Genomic DNA, 18,208 nt, shown 5'->3' on the forward strand with positions numbered 1-18,208 from the left:
ATAAAATTGTTAAGTACACCTCTACATAACACTGTATCCTTATTAACGTATATGAGAATAAAAAAAGAAAGAAATGTGGATCAATTTACAAAAATAGCTTTATTAATTGTAGCAGAAAAGACATATTTACAAAAAAGTAGATCCTCACATAGGGAATTTGCCATAACAAAACGTACTTAAGCGATAAACAAACAGTCTTTGTTGCTGTCAATTGCTTCATCAAATTGTAAGGCAAAAACTTTTATCCTTGAGTTTATCTACCAGCTGTTCGTTAAGATCGTCAGCAATGTCATTTATACGTCTAGCAACTGTGTCATTTGACAGAGGGATAGTTTTTATTTTTGCAGCACTTGCGTCATCCAGCATGACAGAGACCATGTCTAATGCTGCAGGCAGTATCAGCTCTTCTGCTATGGTGTGGGGTTTTTTGCACAGAGAAATTTGGTACGCCACCTTATATGATGCCAACAATGCTCGCTTGGTTTACTGAAGTAGCAGTCAGAAAGTGGGATGATTGTTTGCAATATTCAACACGTTTTCGCCGAAAAAACTCAAGCGGCTTATTAGCGTGATTGGGGTGTAATGTCTTTAAGTGACGACTTAATTTATTTGGCTTCATGCTGTCCGCTGCCAATATTTTTAGACATAGTAAGCACACCGGTCTTTCCTCGTCTCCCACCGTAGTCACAGTGAAGCCAAGCGCTACATACGCCTCGTCATATTTCCTTGTCTTAGCCTTCGGAAGACTTTCTTTTATCTTCTCTCCTTCTCTCTCCGCCTGTCTTCTCATCCCTGTTAAAAAAAAATTCCATGATGTCAGTCACTTGAGGGTCTGCTACACTTCGTGTCCTCTGCATGTGTCACGAGGTCCTCCCCGTCGGGCTGCTACTGGGGCTGCACTGGGACAATCTCCGGTGTTCGCGCTGTGCTGGCCCCTCTCTCCAGCCGTAGAGTTGCTAGGCAACCAACGCCGTGTGGGACGCCGCTAGTGAGTGAGTCGGATGATCGGATCCAATATGACAGATGACAGCCGAGGTCAAACGAGCCCCCCTTTACGGAGCCTCGCGCCCCCCCTGGGGGGCACGCCCCACTATTTGAGAAACACTGCTTTAGGGGTTGACAGAGTACTTTTTTCACCATAGATTTTGTGGATGTTTTTATCCAAGTCATCCCGAACACACATTCCCCATGAAAGGGAAAACCAGTCAGCAGTTTTTTACAAGGTAGTTCTGCTGACCAATGCTTAAGCCATAGAACCCTTTGCACGTGTACAAGCAGAAGGGCAAGGCGGGACGACTGATAAATAGAATCTTTAATAGCATCAACAGCAAAACAAAGGGCCCTGGGTAGTTCTAGGTCTTATAGGACTTCTTCCCCTTTGACAACTTGTTTCAGTTTGTCCTTATGGGACCGACGAACGCCAATTGCTGCACTCGCAGGCTGTGCAACTGTACCAGCCATGGAAAAAGAGGCTTTAGGCTGGGTTCACACTATAACCCACTGCGGGTCACACAGGAGCGCTGTGTATCCCTGTTCCCCGTTTTAGGGACGAATCAGGGCTGATTCTATGCCTGAATTTGGCCCTGAAACGGAGCCAAAGACGCACAGTGCGTTCCGCAGCTGCAACTGAGATATGTGAACCGGCTCCTTAGGGAGCCAGTCACATTCTCCTGCTATGCAAATTGGATGCGGGGAAACCAATCAAATCACACTTGGGAAGTACAATCAAATCACACTTGTTTATTAATAAAAATAAAAAGTTAAATATAAAAAAGCGTAGTCAAGCATAGCCACAGTCCAGTAGCCAGATCGGGTAGTCAGCCAGTCCAAAGTTCATTAACCAGATAGGGAAATCAGCCAGGCCAGAAGTCAGGGATCCAAGGAGAGCAACTGCAAGCAGGATAAGAAGCCAGGAGGGATGTCAGCAAGCCAGTCTTGAAACAAACAGCAGGAGATGGTTCCTTGTGATGTGACCAACATGAAGGCAAAGCAAAAGTGAGATGGAAGGCTTTAAATAGGCAGGTCAGACGAGCGTCATCGGGAACAGCTGGTAACTGTGGAAAGAGAAGAGAGCTGGCAATTAGCCGACAGCTGAGTGGCCAGCCCAGAGGAGGAAGGGCTAAGCCAGCCCAGACAGTACCCCCCCAACGACCCCTCTCCCTCGGAGGGCCACTGGGCTTGAGGGGAAACCGTCTATGGAACTCAGGGAGGAGGACAGGGGAATGTTCGTCAGAGGATGAAACCCAGGAGCGTTCCTCCGGACCGTACCCCTGCCAATGCACCAGGTACTGTATGCGTCCACGGAACCTACGGGAGTCAACAATGGATTGTATCTCGTACTCCTCGTGGTTCTCAATCTGAATAGGGTGAGGATGTGGCACAGAGGTGGTAAATCGGTTACAGACCAACGATTTCAATAAGGAGACCTGAAACACATTAGAGATGCGCATACTAGGAGGAAGGTCCAACGCGTAAGCTACTGGGTTAATCCTGCGAAGGATACGGAAAGGCTCAATAAAGCGAGGTGCAAACTTTAGTGAGGGAACACGAAGCCGGAGGTTGCGAGATGACAGCCAGACCCTGTCCCCAACCTGGTAGGAAGGCGCAGGCAGGCATCTGCGGTCAGCATGGAATCTGTACCTATTAGCATGACGCAAAGCCTCCTGGACTTGTACCCAAGTAGAACGAAGACCAAAGGAGATGCTCCTCTAACGCAAGAATACTCTGCGGAACAAACGAGTCAGGTAACAAGGAAGGTTGGAAACCATAATTTGCCATAAATGGAGACAATCGGGAGGCAGAATTGGGGAGACAATCGGGAAGTCACTGTTGTGAGCAAACTCTGCCCAAAGTAATAGGTCAGACCAGTTGTTATGATGGTCAGAAATATAGCAACGTAGGAATTGCTCCAAGGACTGATTGGCTCATTCTGCGGCCCCATTAGACTGCGGGTGATACACAGAAGAGAATGCAAGCTGGATTCCCAACTGTGCACAAAAGGCTCGCCAGAACCGTAAGGTTAACAGTGTTGCCTTGGGACTTGGGCAATTCCACAATGAAATCCATAAACAGGTGAGTCCAGGGCCTCTCTCCATTGGGTATGGGTTGTAGGAGGCCCACTGGAAGGTGTCGTGGAGTCTTACTCTGCGCACACACGGGACAGGCAGCTACGAAGGCAGTAACATCAGCCCATAGACTAGGCCACCAGAATTGTTGGGAGATGGCCCAAATGAGTTGATTCTTCCCAGGATGGCCAGCTGCCTTGGGAGAATGGTAAGTCTGGAGCACTACAGTACGGAGACTCTCTGGGACAAAGCAGTGGTCACAAGGTTTATCAGGAGGAGCATGGACCCTAGCAGCAAGAATTTGGTCACCCAAAAAGAGAAGTAAGACTGGTGCGAACCATAGCCAATATACGATCAGGAGAAGTAATAGGAACCGGAACCAACATCCGACTTGGAAGTGGAGGAAAATTGTGGTGACAAGGCATCAGCCCTTACATTCTTGGTACCGGGTAAGAATGAGACAATGTAATTAAAGCTTGACAAGAAAAGAGCCCATCGCGCTCTTCTGGGAGAGAGTCGCTTAGCCTCAGACAAGAATGTAAGATTCTTATGGTCAGTAAGAATAAGAACAGGCAAGTGGTACCTTCAATGAGATGTCTCCATTCTTTTAGGGCTAAAATGATCGCCAACAGCTCTCTGTCACCAATCTCATAATTGCACTCAACAGGTGACAATTTCTTGGAAAATTAGCCACACGGATGCATAGCATTCTCAGAGTTAGGACGTTGCGACAGAAGGGCGCCAACTCCAGTCTAAGAAGCATCAACTTCTAGGATAAAAGGCAACGTATGATCAGGATGTGCCAACACAGGTACAGAAACGAAGGCAGCCTTGAGAGCCTCAAAGGCCTTAATGGACTCCGGAGACCAACTCTGTGGGTTACCGTCCTTTCTGGTCATATCAGTCAGAGGCTTGACCAGAGACGAGAAGTTACGAATAAACTTCAGATAGTAGTTGGCAAAGCCCAGGAAACGCTGCAGAGGACGTAAACCCACGGGTCGAGGCCACTGTAGGACTGCCGACAGTTTCTCTGGGTCCATCGAAAAACCAGCAGTGGAAATGACATAGCCCAGGAATGTAACCTGTTCACGATGGAACTCACACTTCTCCAGTTTACAATAGAGATTGTTCTTTCTTAGTTTCTGAAGCACATGACAGAGATCTGTGTGGTGGCTCTCCAGGGACTTGGAAAATATGAGGATATCGTAGAGATAAACCACCACACATAACTGCAACAAATCTCGGAGGACATCGTTAATAAATTCCTGGAAAACTGCCGGGGCGTTACAAAGGCCAAAAGGCATTACCAGGTATTCATAATGGCCTGTTCTGGTATTAAACGCAGTTTTCCACTCGTCGCCCTCCTTAATGCGCACAAGATTGTATGCCCCTCTCAGGTCAAGTTTTGTAAAAAACGTTGCTCCCTTGAAGCGGTCAAATAACTCTAATCAATGGAATTGTCTCATGAGTCACATGGGCAGGCTGTAAAGGTCTCCCGTCAAAAGCCTCAATGGCAAGTGGGTTAATTTTCATTGGCCAACTCGCTACCAGGAGGCATGGGAGGTGAGGGAGGCATGGGTGGGATTACAAAGCTCGGAGGCAAAGGTACAGGAGGCTTCCACAAGCGCTCCTTTAAGAGAAAGTCTTTCTCTGAGTCTGGAGTCAACGAGCATGGCAAACGAGATCAAGCTCTTCAGCTCAGTGGGTATATCTCGGGCTGCTATTTCATCCTTGATGGAATCCGAGAGACCATGAGAAAAAGCAGCCACGAGGGCCTCATTGTTCCAAGCAACCTCTGCTGCCAGAGTACGGAATTCAATGGCGTAGTCAGCAACATTTTTCGTACTCTGTTTGATGGACATGAGGCACCTGGCAGCAGAAGCCGAGCATGCAGGAATGTTAAAAACCCTTTTAAAGGAGGCCACAAACTGAGGGTAACTCAAGACAACAGGTTTTTGCGTCTCCCATAGACGGTTAGCCCAGGCCAAAGCTCTCTCAAAAAGAAAGCAAAGATATCACGAACCTACTTTGCTTCTGTCGGTGGGAAACGCCTGGGGCAGCATTTCGAAGTATATCTCAACCTGATTGAGAAACCCTCTGCATTGAACTGAATCACCCCCAAATCGCTGGGGAAGCGGAGCAGAACCAAACATATCTCTTATAGAGGTAATACTCGAGGCGGGTGCCTGCACAGAGACTGGCGCAGCAGCAGGGACAGCCTGCGACTCAGGTTTTACTGGAGTAGCCACCGTGGGGGATTCCAGGTGAGCCGTTGCGATTCAGGAGCATTTGTAACACCAAGGAAAACTGATCCATGCGGTGATCTTGCTCATCCAATCTGGAAAAAATATTAGCAACAAGTGGATTGACTGTATCTTCTGAATTCATGGCCTTCACGTACTGTCAGAAACCATGAAACAGACTGAGACAGAAGTACAATCAAATTACACTTATTTATTAATAAAAATAAAAAGTTAAATAGAAAAAAGCCTAGTCAAGCATAGCCAGAGTCCAGTAGCCAGATCGGGTAGTCAGCCAGTCTAAAGTTCATTAACCAGATCGGGAAATCAGTCAGGCCAGAAGTCAGGGATCCAGGAGAGCAACTGCAAGCAGGATAAGAAGCCAGGAGGGATGTCAGCAAGCCAGTCTTGAAACAAATAGCAGGAGATGGTTCCTTGTGATGTGACCAACGTGAAGGCAAAGCAAAAGTGAGCTGGAAGGCTTTAAATAGGCAGGTCAGACGAGCATCATCGGGAACAGCTGGTAACTGTGGAAAGAGAAGAGAGCTGGCAATTAGCCGACAGCTGAGTGGCCAGCCAAGAGGAAGGGCTAAGCCAGCCCTGACACTCCCACACCCAGCGCTTACATGCCCGTGGAAAGAGTCTCTCTGTCAGCCACCACTCTATTCACACAGCTTAAGTTTATGAAGGAGCCGCTGGCCCGTACCTGCGCTGCGAGAAAACGTGCACGCCGATCCATGTGCATGCCATGGCACCGAGTCCCGCACCCCTCGTGACATCCTCACAATCAAAACATATGAAGGAGAGAACAGGGATCAGGTCTCCAGAGGCTCACCCTCTCCCTCCCCGGGTCTCCCGTGGCTCTAACATTGGGAGACCTGTGGGGGAGGGAGGGGGTGAACCTCTGGAGACCTGATCCCTGTTCCCTCTCAAAGTGGCTGACAACAGGAGAACAAAACAGCCCTAAGTACTGCATGACACAACTATCCAAGGGGCAGCATGGAATGTTACAACACTAGGTATGTTATTCACACCCTCTAGTGGTTGACAAAATCAAACAGGCAGACAATATCTACTCAATAAAAAGTCCATAGGAATTTATCCCAGCATCATCTATAACTTACCATTCCTGCTGCAGGGTACATGCTGGAATATCACAGAGACCCAATCTTCACCCAACATGGCGGGTTGGAGTCATGCCAGACCTTCAAGGATGGGGTCCCCTTTAAATGTAGGGTCCACTGCCTTGGACATGTATAGTGCTCTGCCAGGCAACCTGTGGTACAGGAATGTGACCAAGGTGGTGGATCCCAGAGCCCAGCTCTCCTTAAAAGAAACGTTACAGGCAAAACCTTGTTCTTTCTGTATTGAGGCTTGGGTACCGTCCACTGTAGCCCTTTATTTTTGGCTCTTTTGAATGGATCCAACAGCGCAGCGCCAAAGACCCAGTCAGGACCATTCAAGGAGCTTTCTTAGCACAAACATAACCGTGACCAACACTCCCGGGATGGGAGGGGTTATATAGGGAGTGGAACTTCCTGTCTTTAATTATGCCAGTGCCCATTATCTGAAGGTGCCCTATAACCCATTCAGTAATTAATATGGTGCTCTGTGTCCCGTGATGTGCGAAAAATAAAATAAATTTATTTGATTTTGGCTTTAACATAACAAAATGTGGAAAAAGTAAAGCGCTGTGAATACTTTCTGGATGCACTGTAAATGGACGGGCAGTCTTTTTATATCCGGTCGCCCAGCGGGCTGTGTCTGTGTCTGCTCTGCATAAGTGGACAGATTCCCCGCTAAGAAGGCGGACTCCTGGCAGAGTCCTCCCTGTGTGAAAGGGGCCTTACTTTCTTTCAATGATCACAACAACAAATACAGGGGTTAATCTTCCTGGTTAGGACACACAAAAAATTGGCAGAGGTTCTAATCCCTAATCCCCACTCTATCCAAAACTTAAAAAAAAAGGAAAAGGTTTTGCAAAAAAAAAGTATAGAAATAAATTATTTTATATTAATACAGAGATTGTTTTACCACAGTGAAACATTCTTAAAAGTGAAGGTCTTTATTTATCTGCTGTGCTGATTACTGTCCACTTAATATGTTTTGGCATAAGTATGTTCAGTTTGTGGAACATCAAGGTGGATATGTGGCTTTGTGTTTGGCTTGTGCATTAATCATGTTATTTGCAGGATTAGAGTGCAAATCCTCACAGAATAAGACTTTGAAAGGATAAACAGGCACACTTATCAGTAGTGGTAATGTGCTTCTATTGCATGAAGAACAGCTATAAAGACAGTTAGATGTCAAACATCCAGCTGGACAGAAAGAACCCCCTTGGAATACAAATATAAACAATCTAGGCACTTACTATAGAGAACTTGCTGAAAGAATGTCCTCTTCTGTAAATACTACTGGAGCTTCTTTTCTCATAGAAGCTTTGATGGGTTGGACATCACTGCCTGAGTCAGAAGATATGCAGAAATCTGGAACCCTACCTAGCCAAGACAAATCTGAAGAAAGGTTATACTCAAATACAAGACTAAGGTCAAGTCAGTCAGAAGAAAAGGACAAAATGGTTAAACACCATACAAGACAGAACACACTGAAGCCAGAGGGTAATGATAAAAGGGAAAGTGTGAATCCTAATATCATCAGCAAATTGGAGACATGTACACAGTCATCTGTTAGCATCTCACCTGAAGAGAAAAATATAACAGGTTGTCAGTTAAAACAAAAGACTGTACATTCTGAAAATAATCAACATGAAGAAAAGAATCATCTTCTTGAAAAACCCAACCAATCGTACATAGCTCTAATTTCAAAAGCTATCTTGTCCACTCCAGAAAAAAGGCTACAATTAAGTGATATATATCAGTGGATCATGGATACTTACCCATATTACCACAACCAGGTACACATTACAATCATTAAACAGTTAAGGTATCCATAGCTGCTAACAAAGCATTAAACCTTGTAACACATCTTTTAAATGAGTTTTGTTTGCTAGCAAGGAAATATTAATGTTAATGTTGTTTTTTAAAGCTTTCTAAATGTGCATGCTTAAATAGCTCAAATAATTTGTTCCCATTTTGTTATAATTTGAGAAATTGATAGATTTATGATTGACTTTAAAAATTAGGTCAATTTATTTAAGTGATTGCTGAGGGTTAATAGATATTAAATGTGTGATTTTAAGGTCATTGTAGTTGCACTCTACATGCCTATATAACTAAGCCAGAGGAGTATCTCTCCCCCCGAAACAAAACACATGTCCCAAAAGCCCATATGGTGTGTGACATGCTCTTTAATATTATTAGCTGTTAAATCTAAGCTGAATAAAGCCTAGATTTATAAACTCATACACATTGTGCTATTAATAATGAATATATTTCATCTTCCCCTTCTGAATCCCTATACTTTACCTAAACATGTATTTTGTAAGTAAGTATTTGCCTTCCTATTTGTGGTTTTGGAATGCATTGATTAATTTTGGGTTGTATTAGTAAAGAAGTAGAGACTCAAAATTCACTTATAAGATAAAAACAGTAAAGTTTTGTTCACATTAAATGCCCAAGCATGTAGAAGAAAAAATTTAAATAGTATTTTTTTTCTTATATCATGATTATCTAAGGGAATAATGAAAGGGAGCACATCTTCACCTTTTTTTACTAAGCTAAGTAAACCTACAATTTTCTACGAGAACAGTTTTGATTCCTTTAGTATGTTGTAAATTAACCCAATTTTGTTTGGGTTCATTTTACTTTACATCTTTTTACTTACCAACATTTTGTGATGCTGCTAATGCCTTTGACTAGATACATTTTTTTTTTCCTTAGGACAAAAGCTGGAGGAATAGTGTCCGCCACAATCTTTCCTTAAACGAGTGCTTCATTAAGGCAGGACGTAGTGATAATGGAAAAGGACATTACTGGACTGTTCATCCTGCCAACATGGAAGCTTTTTCTCAAGGAGATTATCAGCGCCGCAGGACTAGAAGACGTATCCGCAGGTAATTGTTCACACTGTTTGTGTACTGTTTTAAGCATGAATAAACCAAAAACATTGTACACAAATAAATACATTAGTTACAAGGTCTGTAATGAAAAAAAAAATAGATATATTCATATTTAGAATTATGAGGAAATTAGGCAATAAGCAGCCATGTTTAGGGCCGACTTCATGCCTTTTTGTTGTGTAAAAAAAATCATGTTTTATCATATGTTACCACAAAACTCAGTATTTCATAATGGGCATTGTTGTGCAATGTGGTGCATTTAATTTGAATGAAACTCCAATGCACATGTGTATTGCATAGCACAAGAATACACAGATAGGAATGAATGGGCTGCCCTAATGCAATGCATGTTAATACGTGAAATTAATAGGTTAATGTGTGCTGTAACACACTGTTATGTACTTTAGAAGCATGAAGAGCACTTGAAATATGTAATTATTTGCTGTGTGGTATCTTAGAACCAGGTAAAATCTATCACACCTGAAATGTCCAGAATTGCAGTTTTAATTGTATGAAGTCCACACCTGTAGATACATGTTATTGTACAACTCCCATGAATTGTATACAAAGCCATAACTACTGATAGAAGCCCATGCAGCTGCTATGAATCCTGAGGGATGGGGGAAAGGCTGTAGTGAAAATGCTAGGGAGTGGGTGTTGAAAGAGACACTGTCATTTTGCCCATTACATTGGTACTCAGTGTAAGAAAGCCTGCCCCAGCATTGGTGGTCTGTGGAAAGAATAAATATCATTAGTGATATGATGAATATTACTGATACAGAGCTGCAAAATAAGTATTTCCAGGTGAATCGCTACCTCTGTTCTTGGGAAGTTTGTCTAGGGAAGGCTTTCTAGTGCAGTTTTGCTCACAGCAGTCTCCCACTCGTCACCATGGCACACTTTGCATGCAGCTCACTCAGCATCCTAAAAAGTTCTCGGAAAAAGGAAGGAGGGTATTAAACTTTTACAGTGATCTCATATTTTGTAGTTATGTCCCTAATCATATAGACAGATCTTTAACAGTTATCATAATACAATATTGCTTGTCATAGATTTACCTACTCCGAGGTGTAACTGAGCCCTTAAGCTTTAATGAAAGGTATAAATTATGGCCAAACTACATATTGTCATTGATAACATCTACCATAATAATATTTCTCTTATAGAATAATCACAATGTTGTTTCACATGCTTGCATTTGTGAAATAAGGGTGGAAATCCTATTCTTAAATCAGGATCAGATTTGGACCTTCTTGAGGCTAATGAGCTAAGTAACTATTACTATCTTTAAAAACATGGCTGTTATGGTAAGGATAAACTTGCCTCACCTCTGAAACCAGGTAATGTGACCCTGGGTTGTTTAATACATGCAATGATAGCTTTAACTATTATATAGGAATTTATTTTTCCAAATCTGCATAGAAACTGCTGGAGCACTTGTGGAAATATTTTAAATCATTGATTTAAATAATTTAAAATAAACCTGGCAGAGCTATTGTTTGTCAAAAAGCCCTGGGTGACTGTCTGCAAATAAACAAACAGAAAAATAAAAATTTGGTATACAAAACAAAATAAAATTTAGATGCTGAATACAATCATTAAGTACTTTATATGAATCTCAAACTGTATACCCTTTATTAAGCAGAAGTTTTAAATGTTGCCATTGATTGGGGAATACGATTTTACTAGCTATTGTACTGAAATGTTAAACAGTATAAAACTGTAAAAAAAAAAAAAAAATGTTCAAACTTTGTTCATTTAACCACTTGAGGACCGCCGTATTGCCATTGTACGTCAGCACAATGGCACAGGCAGGCATAATCACGTACATCTACGTGATTGCCTTCCAGCGGGTGGGGGGTCCGATCGGACCCCCTCCCGCTGGTTACGGCGGTCCGATTCGGTCCAGGAGCGCTCCGTGATGAGGGGATGGCCGTTGGTTTTCGGCCACCCCCTCTGGATCGCTCCTGGCCAATGAGAAGCTTCCTCCCCTGTGTATTGTTTACACAGGAAGGAGGAAGTGATGTCATTCTCCTCGGGGCGGTCTTTTTGACCGGACTACGAGGAGAACAGTAAAAGTAAGTGTGCACCAACACTACACTGACATGTAGGTACACACAGGCACACAAACCCCCCCCCGATCCCCCCCCCGCCCCCCCTCCCCCCCCAGTCACAGTGTCACTGATTGCATTGATCATTTCTTTACTGATCAATGCATTCAGTGTCAGTTGTGACAGTAAAAACTGTCAGGACAGTTAGTGTTAGGTCCAGGGTAGCCCCCTATCACCCCCCAATAAAGATTTAACCCCCTGATTGCCCCTAGAGTTAACCCTTTCACCCCCTTTTGCCAGTGTCACTAAGCGATCATTTTTCTGATCGCTGCATGTGTCGCTAGGTAGCTAGTTATTTTTTTAGGTTCACCGCCAGGTTTTTATATCGCTAGGTACCCCGATATACTACCCAATAATGTTTTTAACCCCCTGATTGCCGCTAGTTAACCCTTTCACCCCCTTTTGCCAGTGTCACTAAGCGATCGTTTTTCTGATCGCTGCATTAGTGTCGCTACAGTCGCTAGGTAGCTAGTTATTTTTTTAGGTTCACCGCCAGGTTTTTATAGCGCTAGGTACCCCGATATACTACCCAATAATGGTTTTAACCCCCTGATTTCCGCTAGTTAACCCTTTCACCCCCTTTTGCCAGTGTCACTAAGCGATAATTTTTCTGAACGCTGCATCAGTGTCGCTAGTGTCGCTAGGTAGCTAGTTATTTTTTTAGGTTCACCGCCAGGTTTTTATAGCGCTAGGTACCCCGATATACTACCCAATAATGGTTTTAACCCCCTGATTGCTGCTAGTTAACCCTTTCACCCCCTTTCACCAGCGATCACAGTATAAGTGTCACTGGTGACGCTGGTTAGCCAGTTAGTTATTTAGGTTCCCCGTCAGGTTTTTATATAGCGCCAGGGACCCCCATATACTACCTAATAAAAATTTGAACCCCCTGATTGCCACTAGTTAACCCTTTCACCACTGATCACCGTATAAGTGTTACGGGTGACTCTGGTTAGTTTGTTTTTTATAGCATTTTATATTCAAATCCGGAAGGCAGTGCTTGGTTTTCGGGGTCCCGTACGTGGCTAGGCTCCCAAAAAGTCCCCCACATGTGGTATCCCCGTACTCGGGAGAAGCAGCAGAATTTATTTTGGGATGTAATTTGACTTCTGCCCATAGCATGTGTGAGCAATATATCATTTAGTGACAACTTTGTGCAAAAAAAAAAAAGTTTGTAATATTCCCGCAACTTTTGGCAAAATATAAAATATTCCATGGACTCAACATGCCTCTCAGTAAATAGCTTGGGGTGTCTACTTTCCAAAATGGGGTCATTTGGGGGGGTTTTGTGCTATTTTGGCATTTTATGGCCTTCGAAACTGTGATAGGTAGTGAGGAGTTAAATCAAAAATTTGCACCCTTAGAAATCCTGAAGGTGGTGATTGGTTTTCGGGGTGCCGTGCGCGACTAGACTCCCAAAAAGTCCCACACATGTGGTATCCCCGTACTCGGGAGAAGCAGCAGAATGTATTTTGGGGTGCAATTCCACATATAACCATGGCATGTGTGAGCAATATATCATTTAGTGACAACTTTTTGTAAAAAAAATTTTTTTTTTTTTTTTTTGTCATTATTCAATCCCTTAGGACAAAAAAAATAAATATTCAATGGGCTCAACATACCCATCAGCAATTTCCTTGGGGTGTCTACTTTCCAAAATGGGGTCATTTGGGGGGGATTTGTACTGCCCTGCCATTTTAGCACCTCAAGAAATGAGATCGGCAGTCATAAATTAAAAGCTGTGTAAATTCCAGAAAATGTACTCTAGTTTGTAGACGCTATAACTTTTGCGCAAACCAAAAAATATACGCTTATTGACATTTTTTTTACTAAAGACATGTGGCTGAATAAATTTTGCCCTCAATGTATGACTAAAATTTAGTTTATTCGATTTTTCTTATAACAAAAAGAAGAAAATATCTTTTTTTTTCAAAATTTTCGCTCTTTTTCCATTTATATCGCAAAAAAAAAAAAAATCGCAGAGGCAATCAAATACCATCAAAAGAAAGCTCTATTTGTGGGAAGAAAAGGACGCAAATTTCGTTTGGGTGCAATATTGCATGACCGCGCAATTACCAGTTAAAGCAGCGCAGTGCGAAATTGCAAAAAGACCTCTGGTCCTTAAGGTGTTTATTGGTCCGGAGCTGAAGTGGTTAAAACATCATATTTATGTTTATGGAACAAAATATTGAAAATTTATTTACAAATTTAATAAAGACTTTTGTTGTAATTTACCAAATTTGTTAATACGATACTACAAAGGGTGATAAGTGAAATGAATGAAAACACGTTAAATAAAATGCAGAAATGTTTACATATGAACCTATGTACCTGGCAGCCAGGTTGGACCAATTACACTGGCAAAGTAGGTGTAGTAGGGTGAACCCTGGGAATATGAAATATACCCAAAGTCTTAAGATTAAATTTTTGTGTGTTGTAGCCCATACACTCTTACACCAGTCTTTAGCTAGTCACTTGTTTGTATCAGAATACAACATATGTTGAGAAAGGATGGCCTAAACTATCACAACTTTTTTTTTTATTCCTAAGAGACCCTTAAAATATATGGGCTTCAGGGAACATATGATGAAAATGATTAAATCTAGACTACAGTTATGGCAAAGAAATGCAGACTGTAATTATTGTTGTGTAGCCTGTGGTATGCATAACAGTCTGGCAACTATTATTTTCAGAAAGGTGGATTAGCAATGGCAGACTAAAATTTCTCTGAAAGAGACCCTGTCATAATTCCATTGCATGCTAGGATTAAGCTGGCATGTAAAACCACTGGCTAGAATAAGTGGGGATTTTCGTGTGTTGCAAACAATGATGCTATCTATTCTTCTCATCTGTTGGAGGCTCTGAGTTCCAGCCAGGCATCACTGCTCTTATTTCCAAGTCTTCCCTGATATGACTGGGGAAGCCTTGTGTGAGTTGCAAAGATAGTCTCCCCCCTAGAAGTAGTGTGGTAGATGAAGAATTCCTACTCTGTTTGCAGGGCACTAACAGCCCAAAATGGAAAAGTAAAGGGAGTCACAGTTATTCAAATATGATTCAATTTACGTCACAAATTAAAGTGGTGTTCTGCACAAACGAAAAAAAAATTAAAAGCCAGAAGCTGCAGCTGCTGACTTTTAACAATAGGGCACTTACCTGTCCTGGAGTCCAGCAATGTCGGCACCACAGCTTATGTTTCCAGCAGCTGTCGGGTGCTGCCGCCACCATTGCAGGTAAGGGAACCTGGCAGTGTATCCTTCACGCTGGGAAACCTACTGCGCATGCTCGAGGCCCCGCTCCTCTCTCCTACTGGCCCGGTGGCAGGGAGAGGAGGGGGGGAGCCCCGCGGTGATGCCACGGCCTTGACTCCTGGAAGACAGGTATCCTGTCCCCCCCCCCCCCGAAAAGTGCCAATTGTGGCACCAGAGGGGTAGAGGAGACAAATGAGTGTAATGCCGCGTACACACGATCAAACAATCCGGTGGAAAAGTCCGGCAAACTCAAGTCCACCAAACAATCCCCCCATGTGTAGCCTCCGGCATACTTTTTTGACCCGAAAGTACGGCGGACTTAGAATGCCGTGTTGCACTCCAATCTTCCCGCCGGACTCGCATTTCGGCGGACAATCCGGCCGTGTGTATGCCAGTCCGCCGTACTTTTGAAATGAGCGGACTTTTCCCGCCCGGAGAAAAGTCCGCTCATTTTGAGCGGGTCTCCAGGTAGGCAGGGCCCGCGAAGGAGACGTCGCTGGCCCCGCCGCCTGATATGGACTTAAAGGGGAACCCAAACGCCGAAAAAAAATCGGCGTGGGGGTCCCCCCCAAGTCCACAACAGACCCTTGTCCGAGCACGCTACCCGGCCGGCCAGGTAAGGGGGGGCGAGCGAGCACCCCCCCCTCCTGAGCCGTACCAGGCCGCGTGCCCTCAACATGGGGGGTGCCTTGGGGAAGGGGGGCCCGAGCACCCCCCCACCCCAAAGCACCTTGTCCCCATGTTGATGAGGACAAGGGCCTCTTCCCGACAACCCTGGCCGTTGGTTGTCGGGGTCTGCGGGCGGGGGGCTTATCGGAATCTGGGAGCCCCTTTTAATAAGGGGGCCCCCGGATACCGGCCCCCCACCCTATGTGAATGAGTATGGGGTACAATGTACCCCTACCCATTCACCTGTAAAATAAAAGTACAAAAAAAACACAACACACGAGATAAACTACTTTATTGCACAGCTCCGGGGGTCTTCCGTCTTCGGGGGTCTTCTCGCCGGACTCCTCCGCTATCTTCTTGTAGCTCTTTTGCTAGCGGAGGAGTCCGGCTTTCTTCCTCGCCGCCGGCCTCTTCTTCCGACTTCGGGGGTCTTGTCCCCCTCTTTGGTTCTTCTGCCGGGCCACCGCGCCTTCTTATAGCTCTTTTACAGGCGGTGGCCCGATCTTCTGTCGCTGCCGCCGCCTTCCGTTATTATTATTAAAGGGGGCTCCCGGATTCCGATAAGCCCCCCTCCCGCAGACCCCGACAACCAACGGCCAGGGTTGTCGGGAAGAGGCCCTTGTCCTCCTCAACATGGGGACAAGGTGCTTTGGGGTGGGGGGGCCGCGCGGCCCCCCTTCCCCAAGGCACCCCCCATGTTGAGGGCACGCAGCCTGGTACGGCTCAGGAGGGGGGGCGCTCGCTCGCCCCCCCTTTCCTGGCCGGCCGGGTAGCGTGCTCGGACAAGGGTCTGTTGTGGACTTGGGGGGGACCCCCACGCCGATTTTTTTTGGCGTTGGGGTTCCCCTTTAAGTCCATACCAGGCGGCGGGGCCAGCGACGTCTCCTTCGCGGGCCCCGCCTACCTGGAGACGCGCTCGAAATGAGTGGACTTTCCTCTGCGTGTGTGGGCGAGTCCGTTCATTTCAAAAGTAGGGCGGATAGTACGGCGGACTTAGTACGCCGTATTAGTCCGCTCAAAAAGTGCCGTGTGTGGGCAAGTAGCCCGTTCGGAAAGTCCGACGGACAGTCTGGCGGGAAGTCCGCCAGACTAAGTACGTCGGACATACCGCTACGCGTGTACGCGGCTTAAGTTCCACTTTTGGGTGGAACTCTGCTTTAATACAAACATGCATGGGGTAGTGACAGGGTATCAGGGGTTTTCTTCTTAAGATATATCAATGTGTCCTCTCTAGCAACTATTTCACATTCCCTCCTTGTACTAACTGAAGTCTGTGGATCCTCGTCAGAAATTGCACATAGAAAATAAAAATAGCTAGACAAAACTAAGAAACCCCCTATATAGGTAAATTAATCTCTGTGGCTGAGGGATACCTCTGCCAGAGCTCAGAATCTGCAGAATTTAGTTAGTATTTTAACATGTACAAATTTGTCTTTGAAAACAATGAAAAGATGTTTACACCTGAGGTCAGCTGAGACATCCAATCAGATTTCGGTTCACTGCAATTCAATAAATGAAAGCAAGACTCCAGGCAAACATATAGATACTTAATTGAAATTAATATTTTTTCACTGTCTAACCTGGCAAAAGGATTTACAGTTAAAGTGTTACTAAACCCAGGACCCTGCATTCACTATATCTGGTCTCCGACAGTACACAGAACATGGAAATGTAATAGTTTTAGTAAATATACAGTAAACTGCTAAATACCTTTTTTCATCAGCAGTTAGAGAAGTCTTGTGAATTCCTAGGAAGCAGAGAAACTGATCCAGGCAGCAGTGATGCTAAACCAGAAATAGTGAACTGATAGTGACTACCAGAGGTGTGTCAAAATAAATGCCCAAATTGCAAAAGATTTGGCAGATAAAACAGTTCACACATATGTGATATGATCCACCCATATATTTAGCTGTCAAACGGTCCAAATAAAGGTCATACAGACTGAAATTTACTTGTAGAACATCTGCAAATCTCATCTTTTGCAAGGGCCTACTTCAACAATCAATTCAGTTTATATTCAGTCAAGTAGGTCATCACTCTACATACAGTAGTTGTTGCTAAATTTATTGCTACATGTATGGTCAGCTGTAAGGCACTTTGCAAATCATCACTGCTCTTTAAACTAAGTTTTGAACTGGACCCCACCCAATGTTTATAATATATTATTGCTCACTTTGCTGTTTCTTTGTGATTTATTTTAATTCACAAACTTCTGTCTTCAACAGGGTGTCTTCTGTGCTTGGATGTTCACCTCACTTACCCCTCTGCAATCTGCCTTGCACTAACCAAAGTTTTTGCATCTGGTGCCCTTCTCTCCATGTGCATTCCAGTCTTAATCAAATGTGGCCTTTAGTTGAAAATGTTCAGCACCAATCACAAAGGTCTCTTGCTGTACCAATTATTTGGCCTTGGCATCAGCTTCCCCCTTACATATGATTTTTTCAAAAGTTATATAGAATCTCAAAACTTAATTCTAAATTTGATTCATTATGGTAAACATGTCAAATATTTATTTTCTGTGGCTCTTTTTGTGTAAAATTTTCAATAAATGTTTTATTTATGTACTTCACATACAGCACTGAAGAGTTCCATGAATTGCTAAAATGAAAGCATTTTGGCAAGCAGATGATGGAAGGTGCAAAATAACTGTTTCGGTTGTTCCTTGGTTATCCAGAACTACAGCTTGGGTGTTGAATGTGTGAATTACCATGTATGCCAGTCTTAGTAAGGTTGACATAAACTTTATATGAGTGCATATTTAAAGGACACATGTATGTAGGCTGACATTGCTGCCCTTCCTATTAAAATTCTGCAACGTACCTATGTGGCTTTGGTTTCAACACATTCTCGCTTATCT

At 44.0% G+C, this 18,208-nt stretch overlaps 1 protein-coding gene across 1 annotated transcript; it reads left to right on the plus strand.

Moving 5' to 3' along the window:
• Positions 1 to 7,508: 7,508 nt before the first annotated feature.
• LOC143974433 (uncharacterized) lies at positions 7,509 to 17,920 on the plus strand. Its single transcript, XM_077475812.1, has 3 exons — positions 7,509 to 8,219; positions 9,145 to 9,317; positions 17,577 to 17,920. The coding sequence occupies exons 1-3, from the start codon at positions 7,698 to 7,700 to the stop codon at positions 17,785 to 17,787; spliced, it is 906 nt and encodes a 301-aa protein (XP_077331938.1). The 5' UTR covers positions 7,509 to 7,697; the 3' UTR covers positions 17,788 to 17,920.
• The last annotated feature ends 288 nt before the right edge of the window (positions 17,921 to 18,208 follow it).

This window comes from Lithobates pipiens, unplaced genomic scaffold, assembly GCF_037356315.1.
Source record: "Lithobates pipiens isolate NorthernLeopardFrog02 unplaced genomic scaffold, aLitPip1_a1.2 Scaffold_13, whole genome shotgun sequence".
Classification (NCBI taxonomy): domain Eukaryota; kingdom Metazoa; phylum Chordata; class Amphibia; order Anura; family Ranidae; genus Lithobates; species Lithobates pipiens.